This window comes from Tinamus guttatus, unplaced genomic scaffold (assembly GCF_059628265.1).
Source record: "Tinamus guttatus ecotype Peru unplaced genomic scaffold, ASM5962826v1 Tinamus_guttatus_pri_ptg000497l, whole genome shotgun sequence".
NCBI classification, from domain to species: Eukaryota; Metazoa; Chordata; class Aves; order Tinamiformes; family Tinamidae; genus Tinamus; species Tinamus guttatus.
Window position 1 is genome coordinate 4,905,115 of NW_028289031.1, and position 26,352 is coordinate 4,931,466.

Below are 26,352 nucleotides of genomic sequence, written 5' to 3' on the forward strand. Positions count from 1 at the left end.
GAGTGTGCCAAGATCTTTCATACAAGAAAATACCTCTGGAGACTGTTCTCCATTTACATTCATGCTGAAAGCAATGCTGTCCATTACAGACCATGGATCTAGCTCAGTACAGCAAATGCCAGCCACAACCCTTCGCTCATACAAAAGGGGCAAGGTATGCCAGGGTGTTCAGAAGATCTATTTTGCAGCTGCTTAGTGTTCAGTCTCCCTTATGGTAAGAAGTCATGCAGAACATCAGTCGACACCAACTCAAATGTATTGTACTTGTTTGACTTATGGCATATTTCTTTGTGAGCTTGCAATTTATGATAGTTAGATGCAAGATCCAGATGTTCACATGCGTTTTTCACCTCTGAGAGATACTAGGCATGCTGGCAGGTGCCCAACATGTAAGAATGGAGTTTCTTTTCAAAAAGTCAAATGTAGCTAAAACATGTTTAAAATGTCTTTCTTGCTAATGATTGTGGTCGATAATGGAGAAAATTCCCCTTTAGGAATCTGGGTGAAGTCTGCTGTGAGGGAGTTAATGTTCAGGGCTGTTCATGGTGTGAAAAGGCATCCTTTCCATCTCCAGGGATTTTTTTTTTTTTTGAGTGGAAATCCCATCAAGTCCCAGTGCCACTCGTGAAATGAACACTCATGCTGTTCCAGTGGATTTTTGAGTCATTTCATTCCAAATCAAATTCTCCAGTTCAGAGGGACAGATGTTAGTTTGTATATTCTGTGTCACTGATGGCTTATCTGAAGAGAGGATTCAGAAGCCAGCTGTTCTTACCCTACGGTTAGAATTCATTTCTGCTATTAAAATGAGGATGTATATTCACTGACTAGGATTAGTGGATTGTTCTTATGTAACGCCACATGTTAGCAGCAGTTGTGTGTGCATCTCGGACTCCCTACAGATTCCTTTGTTGCTGTTTCTGTTACTCTTCTGTTAGAGCTGGGTAAGTATACCTGCAGAGGAGATACCCCTCCTAAAGTTGGAGGCTTAAAATGGATGATAGATGCCTTACAGTTGAGATGGAGAACACATATCAATGTTTTCCAGAGCCTCTGAAAGAATAGGTGCATGTTCAAGTCTTAAAATTTGGAAATACATGGTATGGAGTTGCTTCGTGTGTTATAGAAGAGAATTGTTGATGATCTTAGGGAGCTTCATACTGAAAAGTTTGGATGCCTTCATGACCTTAAACCAGTTCAGAGCAAATCTGCAGATCAAGATTTGGTGGATGCCACAGTGGGGAGAGAACTTTTTCACTGCAAACCTTCAGCACATCAAGAAATTAAGATAATAAAGTTATTTTTGTGATGCATAAAACAAGAAAAAGCTTGTCTTAGCAAGAAATAAACTTGTTCAGCATAGTATCTCCTATAATGTAAAGATATGTTTACACACCAGTCAAAATCTGGTTTTGCAATAAGAGTGGTGTATCTTATGCAGCTATACTTGCTATTGAAGCCTTGTTTGATAGGCAGCCCCATGACAGTGTCCAACTCTGGACAGAATGCAAAAAGCAAGGACTAACAAACAGGATTAGCCGAGTAATCACTATTATGTCACCCCTGACTTTTTAGGCAAAGTGCATCAGGTCTTTCCTGTTCAGTGCCATTAGTAAATTTGGAATCAGTAATTGGTTTATGCTACCATCCTATAATAACACCATATTCAGGTGACCTAAATCCCACCTAGTTTCCTTTACCTACTGTTCCCTATTAGCTAGCTTTAGACTGATGTTTCTTGTATGCTTTGAACTTCTTATATTCTACTTTGATTATAAGCCGCATGTATAAGACATGAGTTTGTGACCAGGATTCCTAAATCCTATAATAATTTCTAACATAATTCAGTAATTAAAGGAAGGCTTAAAAATACCAGGGACCATTTTTATGAAAAAAGTCTCTTAGTAATTCTTATCCTGAATTTCTAACACTTCTACCGTTCATTGTCTCATTCAGTGCTTCTGTTTAAAAGTAAGTTTATATTTTAAATGTGCAAAAATAATGTGCTTTTTAGGCTGAAACCAGAAAACCTTGAAGAAGATCTTGAGAAATATGCTAAACGTGCTATGAAAATGAAAAAAGAAAAGACTGATCTTGAAGAATTTTCAGCATACTTAGAATTTCCAATTTCTTCCACATTAGAAAGTATGTTTGCCCTTTTTGATGAGGTAAGAAACAATAACATTTTAAAAACTTTATTATTTGTGATAAACTTTAACCTAATTTTGTTCTCACTGAGATCCAATTTGACCATGTTAGGTGCTTTTTGAGAATCTCACTCTAGGTTTTACTTCACTTTCAACAAAATAAGACTAAATTTGGTTGATATTGTCAAATAAATAAAGCAGACTTTCATGTAGAAAGTAAAAATAAAATAAAATAAAATCAGTTGGACAAACCTTTTTGAAGGCTTGTTGCAACTGGATGCATGATCTATTGGGCAATGTTTCCCTTACCTTGTAAATAAATCATTTGTCCTTCTAGGATTGCCTGAAATCTTGCCGAACTCAGGAGCTAAGCTCATGAGCCAGTTCTTCATTCTTTTGGCAATGAGCAAGATGGGGAAATAACATTTCATCCAAAGATAATGGTCATTTATACCAGGAGATTAGATTATGTCCACAATATTTTCCTCTTAAGTCGGAGAGTAGTTGTGATGTATTCAAGGCTTAATTTAAGCTAGCTTTGTTACTGGACTGTCTACCTTCAATTTTAACTTGATGGTTTGGATTTCTTTACATGAAGCTTCAAAAATGCAAAGATAAGCACAGCGGCAGTGTCTCCAAGGAATGTTAGGAACATAACTTCTGGGATTTTGGAAAGAGTCTATGAAGGCTTTACTATCTCTGTTCTTGCATTGGTCTGAGTGCAGACCTCATGATCTCTCTCAGGCACCTTTATTGCAAATGTGTGTGTAAAGATTTTGTATATTCTACATCTGCAGCAGCTGTTAAGTATCAAAATTCTGAGACAAGCCGCAGTGTTTTGAGGTGCGGTTTTCATTTGCAGAATGAACATGGCGTAATTGACGTACGAGAATTTGTCATTGCTCTGTCAGTTGTCTGTAAACCATCCAAAACTCTGGAAACAATTCAGCTGGCATTTCAGGTAAGCAGCATTTTCTTCCTCTATGTGGTTTTCATGCTTAGTTTTTAGAAATGATGCTATTGGATTTAGAGTCTTGTTCACATGCTCCTTTGATACTTGCATTTAAATATACATATCAATGGAAAACTGGAATGGGGATCTCCTTCAGAGGGAATGACACACGGGTTTGGGCTTCTGTCATGTGGAACTATGGGAGTTTGGAGAACCTCTGTGGAGTTCAGCTAGGATCTTTAGCAGCATGCTCAGTTTCAGAACTGCAGTCCTTTGTACTGACTGCTGCAGCCTAAACGTTAATGGGTTCTGCTTATTGCTGTTCATAAGCTACTTCGGTTGAATTGTTTTTGTTTGTTTTTCCAGGTTAGTGACATTTTTCAAAACATGCATTTTTACATGTTTGTAGATATTTATGTACATTGTACATTTGTACATGTTTGTTTGCATTTTCTTTCCTACCTTCATTTTCTTAGTAAAATTGCTTTAGTTCTTTGTCTAGACTTGCTACTTTCCAGAAATGCTCTGGATTATTTTCCAGTGCTAGTATTTTGTTGGAGCATGAGCACAGATGGCAAGCAAGGCACTTTGGGAAACTGGCAGCAGCAATACTGAACATTTGCTATGGCAGTGGATTTGTCTGACACCTTGCTTTGTTACTTCTGACTCATTTCCTTAATACTGCCATTTCAGCATATCTTGTGTCAGTCTTTTCCCTTTCTCTTGAACTCTCTCTTGGGCCTCCTATGTTTCTGAGATGGGAGAGTGCAAACACTTGGTGCAGGCACCACTAGTGTATGAGGGCGCTGAGAGCCTTCCCTTGCATAATACATGGCAACCTTATTTTCTGAGTGTGGCTGTGGGGGGTGTTTTCTGTTTTGTTTTGTTTTTCCTTACCTTTGTTTTCCTCAAGAAATAAGTAATCTCTAAATGTTTAGTGTTTCCTTCAACCATTCTCACTCAGACAAATGTGATTTAGGAGAAACTGACAGACATTTAGTTCCTCCTTTATTTCATTTTATTTATTTATTTTAAGTCCACAGCAATTAGACTAAAATTATTACTGTTTATTGTAAGGGAAAAGCAGAGAGGTCTCTGCCCTTGCTTACTGGGGAAGCATGGGGAAATGGTCACATGCTGTCTGGCCAGCTCTGTTCACCATAAAATGAAGACAGCTAAAGTCAACTTGAATGTAGCTTTTGGGAAGTATTTCAAAGAAATTTTGGCTGTGATGATGCATTATACTATTACTATGTAAGAGAAAGATTTCAGGCTGAGTGTTATTTATTTTGGAAGTGCCTAATTTAAATTCAATAGGAAAACTTTTTTTTGCAACATTTGTTGTTTTTTAGTACCTGCTGTAAACTTGGGAACTCATCATGCATAAACTGAGTTCCCAGGTTAATTGCAGAGCAGACAGAACTGTAGAACTGACAGTACTGACAGAACTGAAAAGACAACGTGCATTAAGATAGGGAGACATTCAGCAAGAGAAAGAGGGCATGGCTTATAGTTTATCCTGCTACTGATGATCAGAAGGATTAAAAAAAAGTCTTGAGCTGAGATAGTTTTGCTGACAGTACTTGAGGAAAAAAGAAAAAGGAATAAAACACATGAAGTATGTGTGTCAGATTTTTTCTTTTCCTCCTTTTCCCTCTTCCTCCCGTTTCCAGAATCATGTACATTAAAATCTTTCCAGATACTGAAAGACCTGGCCGGTTCATGAAAGTGTGACTTTGAATAGCTGCTGTTTTTGGATATACGTTCCTTTGCGCAAAGCACCTTGCTTCTATGGATCAAGTACAGCATTTCTCATCATTGAACAAGTGCTCCAAATTGAAGTTTTTTAGTATGTTAATGCAGAACTTGAAAAAGAACGCTGGTGGAAAGCTGGACAATTAGTAGTAGAAAAAAGGATTATGATAATAAATCCCAAGAGCAGCACTCTAGTATAAGTGCCAGATGTCCTCTCTGCTTGCTAACGATCTGAAAGGGTGCTGTGAATCTTGACGGTGTGATGTTTGTGAACCTTTTCATCAAATATCACCCTCTGACTACCTGATCTGTGAAAACGTGGCATGTTTTATTAAATTGATATCTTGCCCTTGCCCTAATGCTTTGTGAAACTGAGTACTGCAGCCAGCTGCTAAAGAGGAAAACACCAGAGTCCTGTTCTAACCAAGACTGGTTGTTTTATGGACCTTTAATGCTCTTCACACTGTTGAGGCATGTGCTCCTGTGGCAGCAGCTTCTGCTGTGTGAAAATACTTCCTTGTATGCCTGGTCTGTTTATCCTCACTATTTCTCATGTTTTTATTGAGAAACTAAATTTCTGAGTTTCTAGAAGCTTGCTATATTTCAATATTTGCAGTGCTGTCTTAACAAAAACTAGACAAGGGTGTTTCAAAAACTCTTCTGTCTCAGTTTTTATTGAAGAGGTAAAATGAATTATTCAAGTTTTATCAAGTCTTCCTGCAGATATTTTTAAATACTGAGGTCTTTTTTTCCGAGAGAACACGTTTTATGTATAGAGATAGAATGAGACTATGAACAATTATAGTTATCAGCTTCCTTTAAGTAGTAAAGCTAACTTTTTATCTGTGAGAAACTGCTTCAGGACTTAATAGAGGAGGATGCAAGTTATTTTTTAGAGCACTGAAGAATTATTGGCAGAAGTTTGCAGGATCCTTGAATTTCACTGTTTGGGGTAGCAGTCATCTGATTAAGACAACTAAATTTAGATGAAGGCATTTTTTTTTGTGAGGGAAAAAGATATGGCATCTAATCATTCAAATATTGGAGCAAATGGAAGAGGTATCTGCACTAAGCCAACTTAAGTTTCCTGATTCCACAGGTTCCTTGGGATTGCAGACATCTAGTGCGATGGACGCTATACTTATTCTCAGTTACGTGCCTGGAAAAAGATGCTAACCAATTTTGTTATCTTTTAAATAGTTTCTGGTGTAGAGGTATGCAGCATAGGTTTTTCTGGTTATAGCAAGCTTTATCTTCTAAGCATACACACACCAATCATAATTTCATCAATGCTCACTTTTATTCAGACTATTCAGAAGTACTTAATACACATTCATTAATCTGAGACCAGCTAGTATTTCCAAAACTAAATCTTACTTGCAGAACCTCTTAATATGTCATTGTTTATGTTCAGTTTTGTTTATTAATGTTCAGCTATGTAATACTTACCTTGCTGTGGTGTTTCACAGCTCTACCAGTCGGAAAAAGGAACTATACTAGAAGAGGATTTAGCTCATATTCTGAAGACTGCCATGGGGGTGTCACAGATCAATGTAACGCACCTTTTTAGAGCAGTAGATGAAGAAGAAAAGGGGGAGATCACATATGGTGAGTATTTCTGGTGGATTTGAAGTGTCACAAGTGTCAGTTCTCTTTGGCAGTACTCTGTTAGCTTAACTCCTCAGGTGCACCTTGTTGCCAAAGCTGACACAAGAATGTCTGTAAGATGGCCAGTGTCAGTACGTTTCTGCAGTCGTGCTGCAGGTGCGCATCGTACATTATCAGAAATTCTGCCTATCTTGGAGAGCTAAATAACAATTATGCAAGTGCTCTGAAGAGCCTGACTGACAACAAGAAGGGAAAGCAATCTTTATTTGTGTAGATATTCATAGATAAACACTTGTAAGGGGAAACTTATTGGTATCTAGGGTATTCTGTCTGTATTCCCTACCCATCTATTCTATTTTCTGGGAGGTCCTGCACACTGAAGTGATCAAGTAGCTCAAGGAAGGTGTGGGGGAAGTAGAGGAGATTCATGAACTTAGTTTCCACCCAGAGCATCGACTAGTGGGGTATGCAAGAATGTCATGCAAGTGTTGGGATTGCAGGAGGAAAACATTTGATCTGAGATTCTTGTAGTGCATGCGCAGCTTAATGCATTTCTAAAATAATTCAACTGTGGGCCCTTTGTCACCCTTTTTGCCTCTTCCCCCTTGGTAAGCAGAAGAAAGCAAAATTACTTTTTCTGTTCATCTGAAAGATATCTCTTCCTCTCAAGTATAATGCTTCATGGTCGTCTTAAGCTTGAGCACCAAGATGAGAACTGTAATTAGAAGCGTTACTGGAACAGCTTGTTCTTTGTAAATCATCTTGTCCTGTTTTTCTGAGGACGTGGCAAATCCCATCCATCTTTTTCTGGGCTGTGCTCTGAAACATTTTCATAAAGGATTATTCCTTTGTATCTTTAGGACTTGTTTCAGTAAGAGCAAAAAGGCATGCTTAAATCTCTCAGAAACATTATCCTGTTTGGCTCAGTCCTTCCTGGAATCTGAGCTTTTCATTTGTATCCAATACTGAAAAGATGAAGGTGATGAAAAGAATGTCAGAATGTAGGTTAGGATATGTATTGTCATATTTGTGTGGAAAAATGGCTCAAAAGGATGTTATACATTTGTCTTCTGAAAAGATATAGGAACCTTTTGAAGGATTATTTGGAATGACATCTACAGCAAAATTCCGAGTGTTTTCCATTAGGCTTATTACTAATGTTTATATGTTGAATTTTTATAATTCTCTTCAGTGGGCTAAACTCCCTGCCTAAAAAAAAGAGTGGGGTTTCTTGTTTGTTTGTTTTTGTGGTTGTTAATAGAATCAACAGCACTGCACATGCTATTTAGGAAGAGGAGTAGATTCCTGGGACTGGCTTCAAACTTTCCTGCAAGAAAAGGAAGTGTTTAACATTCCTGCTGCAGACTAGAACCACGTGAGGCTGATAGGTCATTGCTTATTTGCTGCAGCATCACAGTGTCCTCAGTCATGTTAGTTGAATGTGTTTTAAGTGTTTTGTTTCTGATTAATTAGTTTGCACCTAAATGTTTCAATATTATTAATACACTATTATCGTAACTCCTACCACTGTAAAAATAATTGTTTTACAGTTCCTCCTTGAAAATGATAGAGTATTTGACTCTTTGCTACAAGATTATATTATAGAATATATTGAATTTGCATGAAAAATGCTGACAAATGATTTTTTTGTGCATGTATTTGCATTTTAGGACATATTTAAGATCCTGTGCCGCGTGCTCTAGGTGTCCCTGCTTGAGCAAGGGGGTTTAACTAGATCTCTAGAGGTCCCTTCCAACCTCAACCATTCTGTGATTCTGTGATTTTTGTGATTTCCAGTTTTTTGGTTTAAGATACCGAATTCACATTTTTTTTTTAGGAACTGAGTGTCATCATCTTTCGCTGAAGTTGCAAGGTCTCAAATAATTTTGACCCATTTACAGTGGTGGATGGAAGGCTTTCCTTTTATTTATTTTCCTCCTGTTTGCAGAAGGGTGAAGACTTGTTCCTTGCATTCTCCTCATCCTTCCCTTTGCAAAAGATCAGAGGGTGCCTCTCAAACGACATTGTCCCTTGCTTTGCAATGCTGAGAGAAATATGCAGTCCTGAAGAGCAAAGGACGGAGAGAGGAAGCTATGGGAGTTTTCTTCTTCCATGCCAATCCAGTTGGAGCAGAAGGGACTGAGCTTCCCTCATTTGAAAAGTTACTCCAGGTGTTGCCTGTTCTGCCCTGCAGGGACCTGGCAGCCCCTGCCTGGACAGAAGATCTTTGGGTCTAATCCAGTGGATATGAGTGGGCTCTGTGACATACTGTAGATTAGAGTTAGCATCCAGCATCCAATGTTCACATCCAGCTTTCTCCAATGTCAGTTTACGTTATAAAAAGAGCTTCTTATGACTTGGATCCTGTACAGAATGTTGATGCTTAAATCATAGCTGAAGAAATAGCCATACGGACAGATTGCAACAAAGCTGCAGTGCCTCATTTTTAACATGAAAATGTAACTTTTTGGTGGTAGGGATCTCCCCCCGCTCCTTCCCTGAGAGCTAATCTTGTTCTCTATGTAGTTTTATTAATATGTAATGCTAAAATCATGCTTTCATAAAGTGAGTCATGGCTTAAAACAGTGTTTTAATGGAATGAACAAGCAAAAAGGAATTAAATTCTTGCAGTAGCAATCCCTAAAATACTGTGGGCTTTGAAACGGTGAAGTCTTGAAACAGGAAGGAAGTAGCGACAGCCAGACTTAGGCTGAGGAGACTTGTTAGTGGAATTCCTTAAAGGGTATGTTTGCAAAAGATTTCATGGGTTTTAAAAAATTACTCCTGTAGTTATTCGCTGCTGTTCCCCAGCAGGCTGAGGGCTTCTGCCCTTCCTGCCAAGCAGTGAGATGCTGTGTCAAAGCATGTGGTGCTCCTTGTGCAGCTGTAAGCGAATCTGAATCAGTTTGTCCCTTGCCTGGACAAGCCAAACTAGCTTTGCTTGGAAAGACTTTGAGTGCTCGGATCGCCTTTCACAGCCTCTCAGTGCGAGGGTGTGGAAAACCTGTGTTGAAAAGCTGAAACAAGCTATGAGGCCAGCACAGTGCTTTCCAAAGTCATCCCGTGATCATAGTCATTTACACCGTATTTGAACTTCACATTTCCTTGCTTCAAAGAAGTGATACATGTAACAAATACCTTTTTAGATGACTTCTACAGATTTGCTGAGTTGCATCCACACTTTGCAGAAGACTATCTGCACTCCGAGCCAGTGGGAGATGGCAGCGGTTTGGAGACTTCATCTCTTCCTGCTCCTAATGGCATCTGTACTGACTTCAGCCCTGAAAATGTTGAGGAGAAAAGGCAGTTCCTGCAGAAGAAACTGAATTAATACAACAACTGTTACCTTCCTCTCCTGGTGAGAGGATTGTCTTTCCTTGGGATTTTCATAAGTCACTCCAACTCTACAGCAAATACCAGTTTTGTGTGTGGAAGTTCTCCCATAATACCATTCTTTGATTCATATGTGCTATATTTATTAGTATGTTCCAAGTTACTTTGAGGAAGGTGATTTTATTTTTTTTCAAAAAGTCTTTGAAAGGCAAGAATGTGAATGTGCTTCATTATTAATGTTCATATTTAAGAGGAAGCGACACACTTATTTATATTTTATTGGCTAGTTCCATGTACAAAGTGTCGCACAAACTGTGCATGTATAAAGAAACTGTAGCTACTATGGTGTTAAGTGCACTTTGGTGATTAGTGTTTTCCCTAGTTACAGGGATATCTTGGGGCCAAATTGACTGTCCATATCTGCACAGTTCAGCCTGTTGATGCAGTGGGGTTGCAACAAGGCAAGCACATTTTTGGCCATTTGTTTTGGTTTCAATGAAAGAAAAATCAGTTCCAAAACAATAATGGAAAAAAAATGCTAAGGATTCCTTGCTTTTTAAATTTATTGTTAAGTAATAAAATTGTTTCTCTTTCAATCCACTCCATGGTAGAATGAAAAGGAAAGGCGCTCTTCCTTCTCCTCCCCCATCACCAACACTTTTTCTACTGTAATCTTGCAGATACAATTAAATTTGATCTCTTTTTCCAAACTGACATATCACATGTTATTTGCAAACGCATGGCAAAAGTTTCTGTGCTTTTCTTTTAAAACCGGATTCAAATCATGTCCACCTAGCATTTAAATGGGAGACTTGTCAACAATTATATTTAAAGTCATCAGTGTGTTTTTTGTTGTGTTTTTGTGAGCGTTTTTTTGGTGTGGGAGTTTTGCGTGTGTAGCTTTGTTTTTGTAGCAAGTCTGTAGCATGGAAGGCACTGTAAAAACTTAGTTGTATCAGCACAAATTTGAAAAGGTTGCAGTTACTCCCAAAGCAAAGTGAACAAAAAGTTGCAGACCATCTCAGTGGTAGTTAAAATGCTAGAGCAACATTAGATATGCTGTGTATGCCATAGATGTAATTTGATTTATTTTAGAACTCTTTAAAAAGAAATTTAAAAGTGTTTCTACTAGGGACATGTCTTATCTTTCCTCTCTTAAAGCTAGATGCCTTAATTAGCTCTGAGAGAAATAGAAATTTTCAAAAAACATGGAGCCACATGTGTTAGGAAACATGAAAAAAGCCTCCAAGAGTAGGAAGGTGGCTCTGTCACAAAGCAGCTGTGATGGCAACTCTACTTGTGAACACCACTACCACCAACTTTCTTTCTGATCATTTCGTGACTAACCCCACAGAGGCCACATTCCAATTGCCAAAGTATCATTTTAAACCTGCCATTGAGATCTAGGTCTTCCCCATTTGAGTATAACGTTATGTTGGAAAAGGAAGAATTTTAGCAGAAGGAAATCTGTTTATACCAAATGTGGGGATGGGATTTCTGGGTGCTTTTATTTGGTTGTTTTGTTTGTTTTGTTTTGCTTTTAAATAGCAGAAGGTTTTTGAAACTCATTAGGCTATTGGAATGTGTCCTTGGAAACCTGTAGCTGCATGTGGCAAGTTTTCAAACTGGGAAAAAATGATTTTAATAGGTGTTGGGGAAACAAAAGCTTTCTATCGAATTATTCAGATGTATGCCCTCATTTGGAGGTAAGAGTTAATCTTTTGATTTATCTAAGCAATGCATGCCAAGCTAGAAGGCTACAGCAGATTGGCAGGCAGGATTCAAACTTAAAAACAGTCTTTAAAGCTTAGAAAATGAGATGTACGTCTGCTTATGCAATACAGGAGCGAACATCCATAGGACAGGGAGGATGCAGTGTGTTACACACTGAGGACAGTTAACTTGCTGCTGCAACAAAGATGGTCATGATAGGGGGATGCATAAAGTGCTGTCCATGTGATACTTCTGGGTTCATATAAGTACCTATCCATGTTGGGGCACTTTAGATAGATGGGGAGAATTTTCTGGACTCCAGAGGGCAGAAAATACACAGAAAAATATAAAGAAATCTTTAAACAAAGATGAGGAAACTAAGGGAAAGTAGTCTTCAAATATGGAAAAAAAATGCTTTACAGAAAAGTAGAGCAGTTTTTTTCCTACATGTTCTTAGTAGATACAGACAATTCATTTAAAAGACAAGTAAAGCATTAGGACAATGTGCAGCACACCCAGTTAAACTTTGCAGCAGGTTGTCCAGCTGGGCTGAGGAGGCTCCTCTCACTGGCGATTCTGAACACAGGGCAGACAGGCAGCTAAGGCAGAGACGCTCCTGATTTTGCAAATGATGCCCTGGGGTGTAGTACGAGTAAGTCTTCTGAAGTTTACTTTCAGATTATTAGTTATTTTGTAAAGTATATACTGTGATATGCAAGGGAAGGGACATGGACTGTAGTTCTGGCATCACATGGAACCTGTAAGCTCTTAGGAAACTCCACTGTGAGCTGAGACAGCCATCTGTAGGACAGGCAGCTTTTGCTGTGAACCTGGGGAGCTGAGGATTTCAAAGTGCAGGAGAGAGAGCCCTTAAACAAACCTTAAACAAACTTGACATCAAGTGGTGGAGATGCTTTAAAAATCCTTGCATGAGCTTTATTCACAGAGCTGAACTCGTGTGGGAGCTGCAGTGCTGAGGAAGTCCAAGTGATGAGCGCTGCACTTGCTTGGTGAACAGGCAGTCAGGCAGAGGGACCATTTATAAAACCTGGAGATTCTGTAGTGACTGGCAGCATTCACTCTTTTTTGAGGTGACTGATGCAAGTAGGGAAATAATGTGGTAAATATCAGGATGAAGACCTGATCAGCCTCTCTGGAAACATTCAGTGTCACAAAGAAGTTAATAAATATACTACAGATGCTGAAATTCCTTGGACTGTATCAGGCTACAATGGTAAACTGCCTTGTAGTGACAGAAAACTCCACTACTCTTGGGTATTGACCTCAGAGTTTATTGACAGCTGAGGCCAGTAACACATGGCATTAATGCAACATTAATGCTTCTCCTGTCTGTTAGAAGTCACACCCAGACTGCAGAAATGCTGTAGTGGTTCCACATAGCCAACCTTCTTATAAGGTGTTAGGCTATGGAAAAACTAGATTGTGAGGCACTAAGTTTCAGCATCTTGCTGGGCTGCAAGAACAGATGTGAGAAAGCCGGACAGCTTCTTTGCCCCTCCACCAAACACTGGAGGGTAAGTTCTTTCAATCAGTGCTTTTACACAAGCGACATCTTATTTTAACTGGTGACAGCAGCAGCCTATAAATTTACAGCAAGACACACAAAGAAATGACTTCACTTCCTTACAGCAGTTTCACTTAATAGTCCTTATATAAAAATGCAGTGGTGTGAAGACTTTTGACAGTAGTCTCTCGTCAGCTGGTAGTGATAAACGTTTGGCTACTTTGATGTATTAACTGCTGTCCCTTGTTATAATGCTCTTACAACAGCCTGCATTTTATCACTTGTATGAGAGACTCAATGAAACCTTTGTTATTCTGATATAATATAAAAAATGCTGAATTTTTCAAGGAATATGAACACCAAGATCCACAAAACTTTGGAAATACAAGATAACTAAGAAGTGTTGTCTTGCCTTATTTATCTTTCTTCAAAAAAATACAAAATCATTAAAATAAGGAAAACCATATTTAAAAGGTTCCAAGCATGTCTGAACAACTGTTTTCACCATTCTCTGAGTGCAGTGATGGAGGCAGTTGGAAAAGTTAGAATAAACAATTTAAAGCCTTAATAAAGGAACTAGGTGTTATGCTTGATTTTATACCAGTAAAGTTCACTGATACATGACAATGCATTTGTTTCACTCAGAATCCTCTTACTGTGTCAGAAGACAACAGTATTTAGTCCCACATGGAAGGTTTAAATCCTTAGGTGACAAAGTTTATTTGAAATCCAGACATTTGTGTAGTAGGAAGCAATGCAACCTCTTCGGGAGCAAAGCCATAGGAAATAAATAACAACAGGTTTTCTTCATACCCGTTTGGGAGTATTTTTATGTGGTCCGAACAGGTTTGTTAACTAGTTCAAGCATAGAGCTGGATGGGAAGCATGTTGTTTTATTCGTAATATTATGTAGTAAATATTTGTGTTTTTTTTTTCCTGGAAACAAGTTATTGTACTTCAACATTTTAATAGTTTGAGAAATTTTCTGAATGCTGTGTATTTTCATTGCTAATGAGTTTCCTTCTATCTTTGATTTTATCGTTAAATGTTTTTTTCTTACCTTATATCATTGCATGGAAATAGTGTTTCACAGTATTTAACTCCTGATTCTTCTTTCCACTCCTTCAAAAGGGCTTAACAGGCATCGCAGAAATAGCGGGGTGTGCTATAGATGTGTGCCATGGACTCATAGACCATATAAACACAGTTTTGCAATCGTTATGGGACTTTAACTAGTATAGGGAAAACTCATTCCTGATGATTTTGACCAAGTCAGATTAGTTTGCTTCTGGGTCAGTGTGGGTCCTGTGACCTTCTGAAATGCAGCACTGTTGCTCTGTGTTGAGCTGGAAGCCTCTGCTGGGTTCTGCCAGCGCTCCCAGGAGTGCTGTGGAATGAAGTCCAGAAATTACAATTACGTTGGTCAAGCATTTGGTATTAGCAAACTCGTATCACAGTACAGATATTTCCTGTTAACTGAGCACGTCAGGTGGTCAGTTACTTAGGTGTCCGACTAATATTTCAGCTAATTTTGAAAACGTTAATTGCCTATTCACTGTGACCTGATTCTTACCAAAAAGAGTAGAAGACTAGGTTCATCAGCTTGAAAAGGAAGGTAGGAATTTGTAACCAGTGCTGTGGTTTAAATAATCCAGCCAGTCCTCCAGGATTTGATTCACAGACAAACAGGAAGACAGGTACAGATAAAACCACCTGTTCTTCAGTCAGGCTATGATTTCTTGAAAATACTTCAAGGTCCTGTATCTAGGTGACTGTTCAAGTCACAACAGCCAGTGATCATCTCCTATGAAAACCAGAAAAAAATAAACAGACCATGATGGAAACCTTGACAGGCATTGTTAAAGGTGAAATTCTCCAGCAGCACCTCCAAGGAACGAATACTATTGTTGTGTGCTATAACTAAGATGCAAAACAACAAATTAGTCACCTTTGATCAAGATGTGCATAATTGTGATAAAATAACAAGATAAAACCACACACACACACAAGAAATTCCCCAGCAATTATCTGTTAAATATGCTTGAACATGCATGTGAAGGCTTCCTGTCAGACCAGCTCATTGATGTAGTTGTGAGTTTCATTCCCAAGGAAACATTTTTTTTTAATTTTATTTTAAAATTTTAATTATTTAACCTTTTGTGAATGAGTAGTGATTTGTTTTGTAGAGGATGGCTGCTTTTTCTCCAGACGTGATAATGTGCTTCATCACGTGTAATGGCATCAAACTCAAACCGTTCAATACTGAGAGAGAACAGAAGGTTTAAAAGGCTTAAAATACAAGGTTGATAACTCTGTGAAATAGAACGAGACCTTTTCTTCCGCAGTTGATAACTCTGCCTAGTTTCTCTTGCAAGCTCATTCAATTTTGTTAGTTGTGATAGCAAAGGCTGCTGCTTGATTGCCCCTCTGCTGAAGGAATAGCAGAGCACTTATTCATGCTAACTTTGGTTGGTCATCTGTAACGGGTAAAGAAGCAGGTACTGATCGCTACAATTTTCAAAGCATCAGTCACGCTGCTGAGACTGGAAATGGAGGCTACACCCAAGTAAGTTGTTGCTCTTGAGATCATCAGCTTCCATGCAGCTACTCACCAGCACACCTCTTACATTTCTTGACTCTCATCTAGCGTTTGTATATGGCCACATGAACGTGCCAGCTCATTTGAGGTTAAGTTGGAGATTTTTAAGAATGTCTGTGTAACATCCTGGGGACAGTGTAATAGGCTAGTTCTTTCACTTTCATCAAAAAACCTTAGAAGCCAGACAAAAGTGACATCAATATTTGTAATAGTGCATTTTGATACTGTGAATGTGCTCTGAGAGTACCAATTCTGAGCCAAGGGATCAAAAAGTCAGAGGAAAAAGAGGCTGAACAACTGGTCCTGAACCAGCAAGCAGAAATCCCATAAAAGCCATCATAGGAGCAATGATTCCACTTCATAGATGGCTTCTCCCACAATAGAGAAAAATCTTATTTTGTCCCTTGGGCTTGTGGATTTAGTTTTGCACGTTTCCAGCTCTTGCTACTCCTGTCAGTTCTGCTGCTGCGGGTGAGCCTGAAGCAGACCTCACCGTCTCTTACGCTTAAGTGCTATTCGCAGCCTTTCCTCCTTGAACAGAAAGGGACGCATGAACATTAAGGTTGCATTCTGCTAATGCTGCCTGAAACTGAAGTCCTGTGTACTGCGCTAGCTTCTGCTTATGTCTTTATAGGATTAGTTCCCATAGGATTCTTTTCCCATGGTTCAACCATTGAGCTGATAGGTCCAGGTGACAACAAGCTTGAAACCGCTTGTGAGAAACTAAATGTTTCCATGAACAGTAAGAAATAAAATTCTGTAATAGGACGTAACAAAACCCTGATTTGGGTAGACCCCGGCTTGTGTATGTCACGGTGCTGTGTGCCTGTTGGCCTCTGAGGTCAGAATGCAGCGTGTAAATAGGAAACCAGTTCTCTTCATGGATAATGAAGAAAGTTGAACCTCTGATGCTTTTCATCCTACCATGGTATTGGAAATGAAATTCATCTGATGATAGGTTATTTCTAAGTCTATGAATGTATACTGGAAAACCCAAATGTCTTTTATTGACTATCCAGCATGAAGACAATTTTGTATTTTAAATGCTAAAGAAATAAACTTGTAAAGATCTTGTATGCCCGAAGTATATATTTTTGTCTTATGTTTTCTTTAATGTTCAAGCAAAATATTTCTTGTATTTCAGAAGGTAGCTTTAAGTTAGAGTATTGTATTTCCAGACTACAGAAGCAGTTTTAAGTAAACAGTTAAAATCAAAACTGTATTTTTAGATGTGTGGATTAGAATCCCTTAAGTTAAATATCACTCATGTTCAATTGTATATACTTAAGCAAAAAGCAAAACAGTTGTAGCTGCTTGTTCATATTGTGTTTGTGTTGGTGATTTATGTTGCTTTTTGCGATTGCTGTAAGGACATTAAGAGCTCCTTGCATGTCAGTAACTTTAGAAAGAAATCAGAAGTAAATCTCTTTAAAAGTAATGGATTTTCTATTCTGAAGAAGGATGAAGCCTAAGCATCTGCTAACTTTGTATTATGTACTATTTAATGTCAATGTTATGGCATTGCATATAAAGTATTTGACATCTGTTCAATGGGACCACTTTCTAAACATTTTCGTAACTCCCAGCATCTCTACGAGTGTGCAAGATATTTCTGATTTGATCTCAGATACTAACTGAGAATTCAGAGAAAAAAAACCCACATTTTCGTTCTTTCGAATTACTAGTAAATAGCACTGAGGATGCCATTTATATGTTTTGAAAAAAAAAATTAAATGCCAAAAAAAGTTAATCTTTTAAAAATTTGAATATGGGAATTTTCTTATATCGCTACTGAATCCTGTTTGGACACTGCCACAAACAAGATGCGTTTAGTTGCACCACCAACCTGTGCTTATGCAGCAGGGAATTCGGGTTGCGTGAACTCGCTCAGAAGGCGCTTGTTCCACCAGCGGTATTTCATAGAACCATAGAATTCAGTTCCTATTTTGTTCAGAGCTGCACAGACAGACCTTGTGTGTTTAAAGACACATATGAACAGCTTTTTTATTATAGCCCTTGGATGTGCAGTGTGACACCTGTACCAATATATAGTGCTGACAGATAATAATGAACTTGGCGCGTATTTCTGCGGTAAATTTTCCTATTAAAAGGCTCCTGCAGTGTGTGTATATGGACAATCTTTGCATTGAAGTGGCTGTAATTCAGAATGGAAAAGCAAAAATGAGCAGTGCATTAAAAATGATTATAGTTTGTGGTTCCAATGGGGGAAATGCTTGTTAACCTTCTGCAGAATGAAGCATAGGCATTCAATGCTACAAGTTTGTTTTTTATATTTTTTATTAACATGCATGAAAGACCGAGGATAATTTTTTTGAAATGAACTTGTTTTTGTACATTTTTCAACATTTAAAATGATATAACATTACCTCTGAATACCAGTGACCAGTAATTCCTTAAAGGAAATACCTCAATTTGAGCAGTCTTTTCTTGTTAGTTGTCTAATAGGTCAAAATGCACTATAGGGTATGAGGAACCTGCTGAGCCAAATAAGTGACAGACAAGCTTAATTTATGCTGTAAAGTCATATAATGACTTACTAAAAGGGAACTAAGTGATGCTCTCCAAAAGCTGATATGCAGTATACAATCACGGCTCATTCTGCCCAACTGGACATCTTCTTTGCGACTAGCTTACTGTAAGCAGAATTTTCAGCGTAAAACCAAATTAAAAACAAAATAAAAAAAGTTTGGCATCCTTTGGATTTTTTCCTAAAGTTTTTGATCAACAAGATTTACAACAAGGAAAAGGATGTAAACTATAGCTGTGCATTAAACCAAGTCCACATATGTTTAAGCATGCTTTGTTGGTGTGTTTTATTCCCTGTGTGGCAGAATGGCATTTGTCTTGACAACTGGAGTATCAAATATGGGGGTTTATGATTTTTGTTTGGTTTGTTTTTGGGGGGTGAAAGGGGAGGCTGAAGGTGAGGAAAGGGGTAAGAATTACAGGGTAGGATTACAGGGATATTGCATCCAGGTCTTTGGTCCATGGTTAAGAAATAATACTAGAATATAAAAAGAAATTCAGAAAAAGTGCTCTAGAAGTCAGGATAAGAGGTTCATGTAAATTAGTAGTTCCCGCAATGTTACTTATCCAAGAAACAGTTGAAAAGTGATTCGACAGGCCACAGATAATAACAAATAAACTGATAAGGTTAAATAAAAAGATGTAGTGGAAGTCCGGGGATTATACGCTGAACTATTAATATAAGTTAAACACGGGGAAGTCTACCACAGAAATTACATAGATGCTTCACGAGCTGAAGACTGTAAGTGAAGACTTGCTGTTTTTCTTTAAAATAGTCTCTAATTTCAAATTACAGTATGAATGCAGATTTTGAGTAATGTTTTTTGTCCTACACAAGTTAGTATGCAGTGGTATGTAGATTAGAGCAAATGGGTACAATTTCATTTAAAAAAAAAAATCTAATACACTCTTTGTCTGAGTTACTTCTTCTTTCAGGGAAGCCTTACTAGTCATGCAGCAGTATTGCACATTTTTATATGAAGAAAAGGTTTCAAACTTGACCAACTAAGGTATCTTATGACCAAATGTTCCATTTCTTTCTATTTAACAGGGGTTTTTTTCCTGCTTTTTCTTCTGCTTCTTTTTGGTTCTGTCCTTATATATACGGATTACCCTGTGCAAAATGTCTAAAAAGAAACCAATGCTAGAATATGCTATCGGCATGTGGTGCATTTTCAGAAATACTATTTCATTACCACTAAAAAGGATTGATATTATTCATAAAATATTATTACAGATTATGCATATGCACAAATAGACATCCATAATTTCTTATTAGGAAGGATTTGAAAGTCCTTCTCTGTAGGGATTAAATAGTTAATGTAGAGTATACTAATAGACTAGTCTATACTTAGTCTTAAAGTGGAAGGACTCTTGATAAATGGCATGTCAGGATGCTCTGCATGGAAGGGATGCTTATCTGCAAGGACTCCTGATAAATGGCAGGTCAGGATGCTCTGCATGGAGGGGTTGCTTACCCAGATGTTCCAGTCAGCAATAAAATATAGATAACATTGACATGAAAGCAGAACAGGAAAACAGGAGGGGGAACACTCCTGGGGTAGGAAGGGTATAAAAGCACGGAGTGCAAGGTGGTCGGGGTCCGTGGTGTAACCCCTGCGTGGGATGAGCCTGGACCCCAGCTAGCTGGTAATACTTATTATCTTTCTCCTATTATTAAAAAGCACAACATATCGATGGTGTTTGCCTCTTTCTCCTTCGATTCGAAAAACGGACCCAACATCTGGGGGCTCGTCCGGGATTCGAATACGAGAAAGAAGGAAGAAATAGAGAAAGACAATAAGTCAAGGGAGGCCTCGGGGAGGGCCGACAGTAATCCAGGTGGACGCACCAAAGGATAGTCGGCTGGAGTTCGAGGGAGACGTCCCTCAGACTCCCAGGAAAGGGAAGGGTGGTTGGTTGGGTTGGTTGGGAATACCGTTTCTCCTCAATGAAGGGAGACCGGTTTGGGAAGGGCGAATTCTGTTAATAATCGCCCTTAATGGTTTACTGGCAATTGTATTAATTTTGGTTTTTAGTGACAAGCTTGATACGATGGGACAAGGGAAATCCACCCCTTTGTCATTAATGTTAAATCATTTTGGATATGTTAAGCATCGGGCACATGATTTATCTGTAGAAGTGTATAAAAACCAATGGGAGATATTTTGTAAAAGTGAGTGGCCAAGTTTTGACGTAGGCTGGCCGAGAGAGGCAAGTGTAGATTTAGAATTGGTAAGGAAAGTAAAAGAGATAATAATGAGACCTGGGTCGGAAGGGCACCCAGATCAATTTCCATATATAATCACCTGGGAGGATTTGGTTTTGTATCCACCCCCATGGCTGAAACCTTTTGTGGGAGGGGATGGAAAGAACGAAAAGGTTGATATTTACATAATGAAAAAGGAAGGGAAAAAGGCGATATTGTCAGATTCGACTTTATATCCAGAAATATTGGATGAAGAAAGTGGGCACAATCCCCCCCTCTTACGCACCTCTGCCCGAGGCACAAAGGGAGGTGAGTAGTAGTGATCAAAGGAGGGAGGGAGGGGAAGACAGGGGCCCAGCGTTTGGGACTCGATCGCACCAAAGGGGGGACGAGGGAGGTGTGTCAAGCACCTCTCAAGCTTTCCCAGTGAGAGCAATTGGAACAACAGGGCCTCAGGGACAGCGTACGTATCAATACTGGCCATTCTCTTCTAGTGACTTGTATAATTGGAAAAGTCAAAACCCCTCTTTTTCCGAGAAGCGGGGGGCATTGATTGATTTATTAGAATCCATCTTGTTTACATATAACCCTACCTGGGATGACTGTCAGCAGCTTTTAAAAGTGCTGTTTACGACCGACGAGCGTGAGAGGATCCTGACCGAGGCGCGAAAGTTGGTGCCGGGAGAGGACGGGAGACCCACCGTGCAGCAGAACCTTATGGATGAAGGATTCCCATTGGTAAGACCCCCATGGGATTTTGAACAACCTGAAGGTAGGGAGCGTCTCCGAACATACCGGCAAACGCTGATGGCAGGGTTGCGGGCGGCGGCGTGTGACTTAACTAAAGTAATTGCTGTCAGGCAGGAAGCCGAAGAAACCCCTGCCGCTTTCTTAGAAAGGATATTAGAGGCGTTCAGACAATTTACTCCTCTGGACCCTATGAAGGAAGAAAATTGGGCAGCTGTCATCTTGGCATTTGTAAATCAAGCTGCCCCAGATATAAGAAAGAAATTGCAAAAGATTGATAGGTTGGGGGAGCAAACTATACAGGATCTTTTAAAGGTTGCGGAAAAGGTGTATAATAACAGGGAAACTCCAGAAGAAAAGCAGGAGAGAATGAGAAGGGAAGATCGGGAGTACCAGACAAAAGAAAATCGGAGACACCAAAGGGAAATGGCTAGAATATTTTTTGAAGCAGGAGAAAAGTCAGAGAGGCAAAGAAGGGGACCGCCACCCCCCAGAGGAGTTGGGGTACGGTTAGGAAGGGATCAGTGTGCAATTTGCAAAAAGAAAGGACATTGGAAAAATGAGTGTCCGGAAAAAGGAGAAAGGGGGTCACCTGGCGTACTGGTGTCAAATGAAGATAGCGACTGAAGGGGCCGGGACTTGGAACCCTTCCCCGAGTCTTAGATAGAATTAGAAATGGAAGGGAAACGTGTAAAATTTATGGTAGATACAGGGGCTGAATATTCAGTGGTAAACGAAGCAGCGGGGAAGCTATCAACAAAGAAGACTCGAGTACAAGGGGTAAATGGGAGTAAGGGGTATCGGTGGACATCAGAAAGGAAAGTAGATGTAGCTAATAGACAGGTCACGCACTCTTTCTTACATATACCGGAGATTCCGGTACCATTAATGGGCCGGGATCTCCTAACTAAACTAGGGGTAAGGATATATTTTGAGGATGATGGAATGAAAATCAATGACCGGGAAGGGCGACCGATACAGGTCCTGACCGTTAGATTAGAGGATGAATATAGACTGTATAAAGAGAGGAAGGAAGAAATTGGACCAGAAACTCAGAAATGGATGAGGGAAATCCCAGAAGTATGGGCAGAGAATTCGGGAGTAGGAGAAGTTAAAGGGAAAATTCCTCTGGTCGTGGAATTGAAACCAGGAGCTCACCCGATTAGGATTAGACAGTACCCAATGACCCCTGAAGCTCGACAAGGAATAGCAAAGCATATTAAAAGGTTACTGGAAGCTGGCATTCTGCATAAATGCAAATCTCCATGGAGTACTCCTCTGCTGCCAGTAAAGAAGCCCGGAGGAGATTTCAGGCCAGTTCAAGATTTGAGAGAAGTTAATAAAAGAGTGGAGGATGTGCATCCTACGGTCCCGAATCCATATACTCTGTTAAGTACAATGCCACCAGATATGGGATGGTATACGGCTTTAGACTTAAAGGATGCATTTTTTACCATCCCCCTGACGGAACAGAGCCAGGAAATGTTTGCTTTTGAATGGGAAGATCCCGAGAGCGGATACAAGGTTCAGTTAACTTGGACCCAATTACCACAAGGGTTCAAAAATTCACCAACTTTATTTAATGAAATACTGCAAGAAGATTTGAGTGATTTCAAGAGACAGAATCCAGACATAAAATTGTTTCAGTATGTGGACGATTTGCTGCTAGCAGCAAGAACTAAAGAGGAGTGCGAGGAAGGTGCAAGGAAGTTGTTGGAAGAATTAAATAAGCTAGTATACCGAGTAAGTGCCAAGAAGGCACAGCGATGTAGTCTGGAAGTAACATACCTCGGATATAAGATACGAGATGGTAGGAGATGGCTAACTGATGCCATGAAAGAGACTGTTCTTCGGATTCGGGAACCCAAATCTCCAAGAGAGGTTTGAGAATTTTTGGGGATGGTGGGATACTGCCGTTTATGGATACCTGGGTTCGCAGAAAAAGCAAAACCTCTGTATGAGGCGAGTGAGAGAAGCCGGACTGGCAGTGGACAGAAGCTATGAGAAAATCTTTTGAGGAACTGAGATTAACCCTGCTAGAGGCCCCTGCACTTGCGCTCCTGGACCCAGCCAAGGATTTTCACTTAGATGTGAGCGAAAAAGCGGGAATTGCTAAGGGAGTGTTAACGCAGAAACAAGGCCCTTGGAAAAGGATAGTGGTGTACTTATCCAAAAAGTTAGATCCAGTCACCGCAGGGTGGCCCTCGTGTCTTAGAATTATTGCAGCCGTGGCGTTAATGGTTAAGGACGCAGACAAACTCACGTTTGGGCAAAAGCTATATGTAACAACTCCTCATTACGTAGAGGCATTATCAAGCCTTGCTTTTAAACCCAGAAAGAATTATGTATATGTCCCCAATGACTTTGAATCCAGCCTCTCTCCTACCTAACCCAGAGTATGAAAAGCTATCTTTGTACCAGGAGCTGCGGCAGGAAACGCACTACAGGAACTCTCGAAGTTAGCTTGCTGGAGTGAGAAGCAAGCGAATGTGACAGCCGAAATATTGGAACAACTCCTGCTTGATCAGAACAGCCTGCAACATGCACTACTACAGGATAGGGCGGCTACAGACTTTTTGCTCCTCGCGCATGGGCATGGATGTGAAGAGTTTGAAGGACTTTGTTGTTTTAACCTGTCTGATCATAGCCAATCGATTCACCAACAATTGCGCTGGCTCAAGGATCACACTCAGAAGATAACAGGGGAAAAAGGACTAATGGACAGATGGCTAGAGTTATTGTTTGGAGGCTTACCTGGGTGGATATCAGGACTGATAAAAGAAGGATTACGCATATTTGTAATTCTGTTATTACTGTCAGTATGTATCTGTATAATATGGAAATGTGTAATGGGGGTTATGGAAAAAGCTACAAATCGAGTTAATTCTATGTACATAATGCTTATGCGACAAACGTCAGAAGAATCGAGAAAAGATTCTCTGGTATGAACAAAAGAAAAAGGGGGGAATGTAGGGATTAAATAGTTAATGTGGAGTATACTAATAGACTAGTCTATACTTAGTCTTAAAGTGCAAGGCCTCTTGATAAATGGCATGTCAGGATGCTCTGCATGGAGGGGATGCTTATCTGCAAGGACTCCTGATAAATGGCAGGTCAAGATGCTCTGCATGGAGGGGTTGCTTACCCAGATGTTCCAGTCAGCAATAAAATATAGATAACATTGACATGAAAGCAGAACAGGAAAACGGGAGGGGGAACACTCTTGGGGTAGGAAGGGTATAAAAGCACGGAGTGCGAGGTGGTCAGGGTCCGTGGTGTAACCCCTGCGTGGGATGAGCCCGGACCCCAGCTAGCTGGTAATACTTATTATCTTTCTCCTATCATTAAAAAGCACAACGTATCGATGGTGTTTGCCTCTTTCTCCTTCGATTCGAAAAACGGACCCAACACTCCAGCGATGGATACTCTGGACAAGGAAATAAATGTATGTTGCTATTTCTGTCATACATCAATGACATTTTTTTGAAGATAAGGCCAACTGAGGCCTTGGATTCTGCCTTAGCTAAATTTTGATGTCCAGGATTTGCCACAGCCCGTACTTAGCATGAGCAACAGCTAATGTAACTCCCCCTCTAATGCCTCCTTAAACCAACAACAACAACAAAGGTTTCCTCCTCTGACTCTCCAGTCCTGGTTACACAGCAGCTACCCTCTCACTTCAACCCCATTTTACCCAGCCATTTGCCCCTGCAGTACACAGCCTGCCAGAGGTGCCTGGCTGCAGCGCTGCTTTTCCCACTTGCAGGCTGCGGCTCCTGCATGAGCAGCCACCCGGCTTCAGCACCGACACTGTTAAGGTGTCGCCACCAGAGAAGAGAGGCTGCTCTTCTGCTGTGGGAGCACTGGCTCCGTAGTCTCCTTCCTCACTTCACCTTGCTCCCATTACTCTTCAGCTTACTGTACCAGTTTTTGCAGGCACCCATGTTAGATTTTATCTGAGAAGAAAAGTCTCTTCAGGGCTTCTATTTGGGAAAGTGAACAAGGAAGGACAGTAATGTAGGGATTAAATAGTTAATGTAGAGTGTACTAATGGGGATTATATAGTTAATGTAGAATGTACTAATAAGCTAGTCAATACTTAGTCTCAAAATGCAAGGACTCTTGATAAATGGCATGGCAGATGGCTCTGCATGGAGGGGTTGCCTATCTACAAGGACGACTCCTAAAAAATGGCAAGTCAGGAGGTTCCGCATGGAGGGGTTGCCTGTCCAGATGTCCTAGTTAGCAATAAAATATAGATAACATTAACATGAAAGTAGAACAGAGAAACGGGAGGGGGGAACATTTTTGGGGTGAAAACGGTATAAAAGAGGGACGACCGAAGTAGTCGGGGTCCGTGGTGTGACCCTTGCGTGGGAAAGCCCGGACCCCAGCTAGCTGGTAATACTTATTATCTTTCTCCTATTATTAAAAGCACAAAATATCGATGGTGTTTGCCTCTTTCTCTGTCGATTCGAAAACCGAACCTAACAGTAAGTTCCTGCACCTGCTTATTTCTGTGCCCAAGCTTTTCTTCCTAGCAACAGTCCCGGAGCTAAAGTCTGACCGGCCCCTAAGTGCCTCCGGTGCCACAGCCAGGCCCTGGCAAGCTGGTGAGAGATGCTTGGAAAAGCAGACCCTGGACGCAGCTGCAGAGTGCTCTGCTTCACTGATATGAAAGAGCCACATCTGGAGAGGCAGCAGAGAAACCCCGAAACGTCTTAAAAGCTGAATCATCTCATTTCTGGGCTAACTTAAATGATTCAGACAACCAGGCTTGCTCCCATGATGCCAGAGCACAAACATTAATGGTAAAATGTTTGAGAGAAGCTTGTGATTTTGAATGACAATCTTTCCAGGACACCCCTGGGGGGGGGGGGGTGGGTGGGGGGAAGGGCCAGGACGGAATAAATTTTTAAGAATACACTGTAAGTGTTCCCTATGAATTACCTGTGTTTTACAAAATTCACTAGGACTGTGCAATGCAGCATTTCAGTTGCTGGACATTCGCCTAGCTGAGTAACGATGCAATAAGTCCCCACCACAGGACGTCGGGTTTGTTTCCTATCATTCCCATTCTGTTAAGCTGCCGTCTTGAAGCCATTACTGAAGAACGCCAGCTTTCCGAGGGGACACCGATGCCCTAAGAGTGATACAAGAGAGAATAAAAACCCAAATGCGGCAGCGGCCCCGAGTAGCGGGTCACCTTTTCACCCC

The 26,352-nt window shown here is 40.1% G+C and overlaps 1 protein-coding gene across 1 annotated transcript in view; it reads left to right on the top strand.

The window, feature by feature from the left end:
• LPCAT1 (lysophosphatidylcholine acyltransferase 1) overlaps positions 1–9,814 on the top strand; it is a 53,632-nt gene extending 43,818 nt beyond the window's left edge. Inside the window, exons 11-14 of the mRNA XM_088533359.1 lie at positions 2,015–2,168; positions 3,010–3,108; positions 6,324–6,462; positions 9,609–9,814. Of these exons, the coding sequence (XP_088389485.1) occupies positions 2,015–2,168; positions 3,010–3,108; positions 6,324–6,462; positions 9,609–9,793 (577 nt within the window). The 3' untranslated portion in view covers positions 9,794–9,814. The remainder of the gene's footprint in view (positions 1–2,014; positions 2,169–3,009; positions 3,109–6,323; positions 6,463–9,608) is intronic.
• The last annotated feature ends 16,538 nt before the right edge of the window (positions 9,815–26,352 follow it).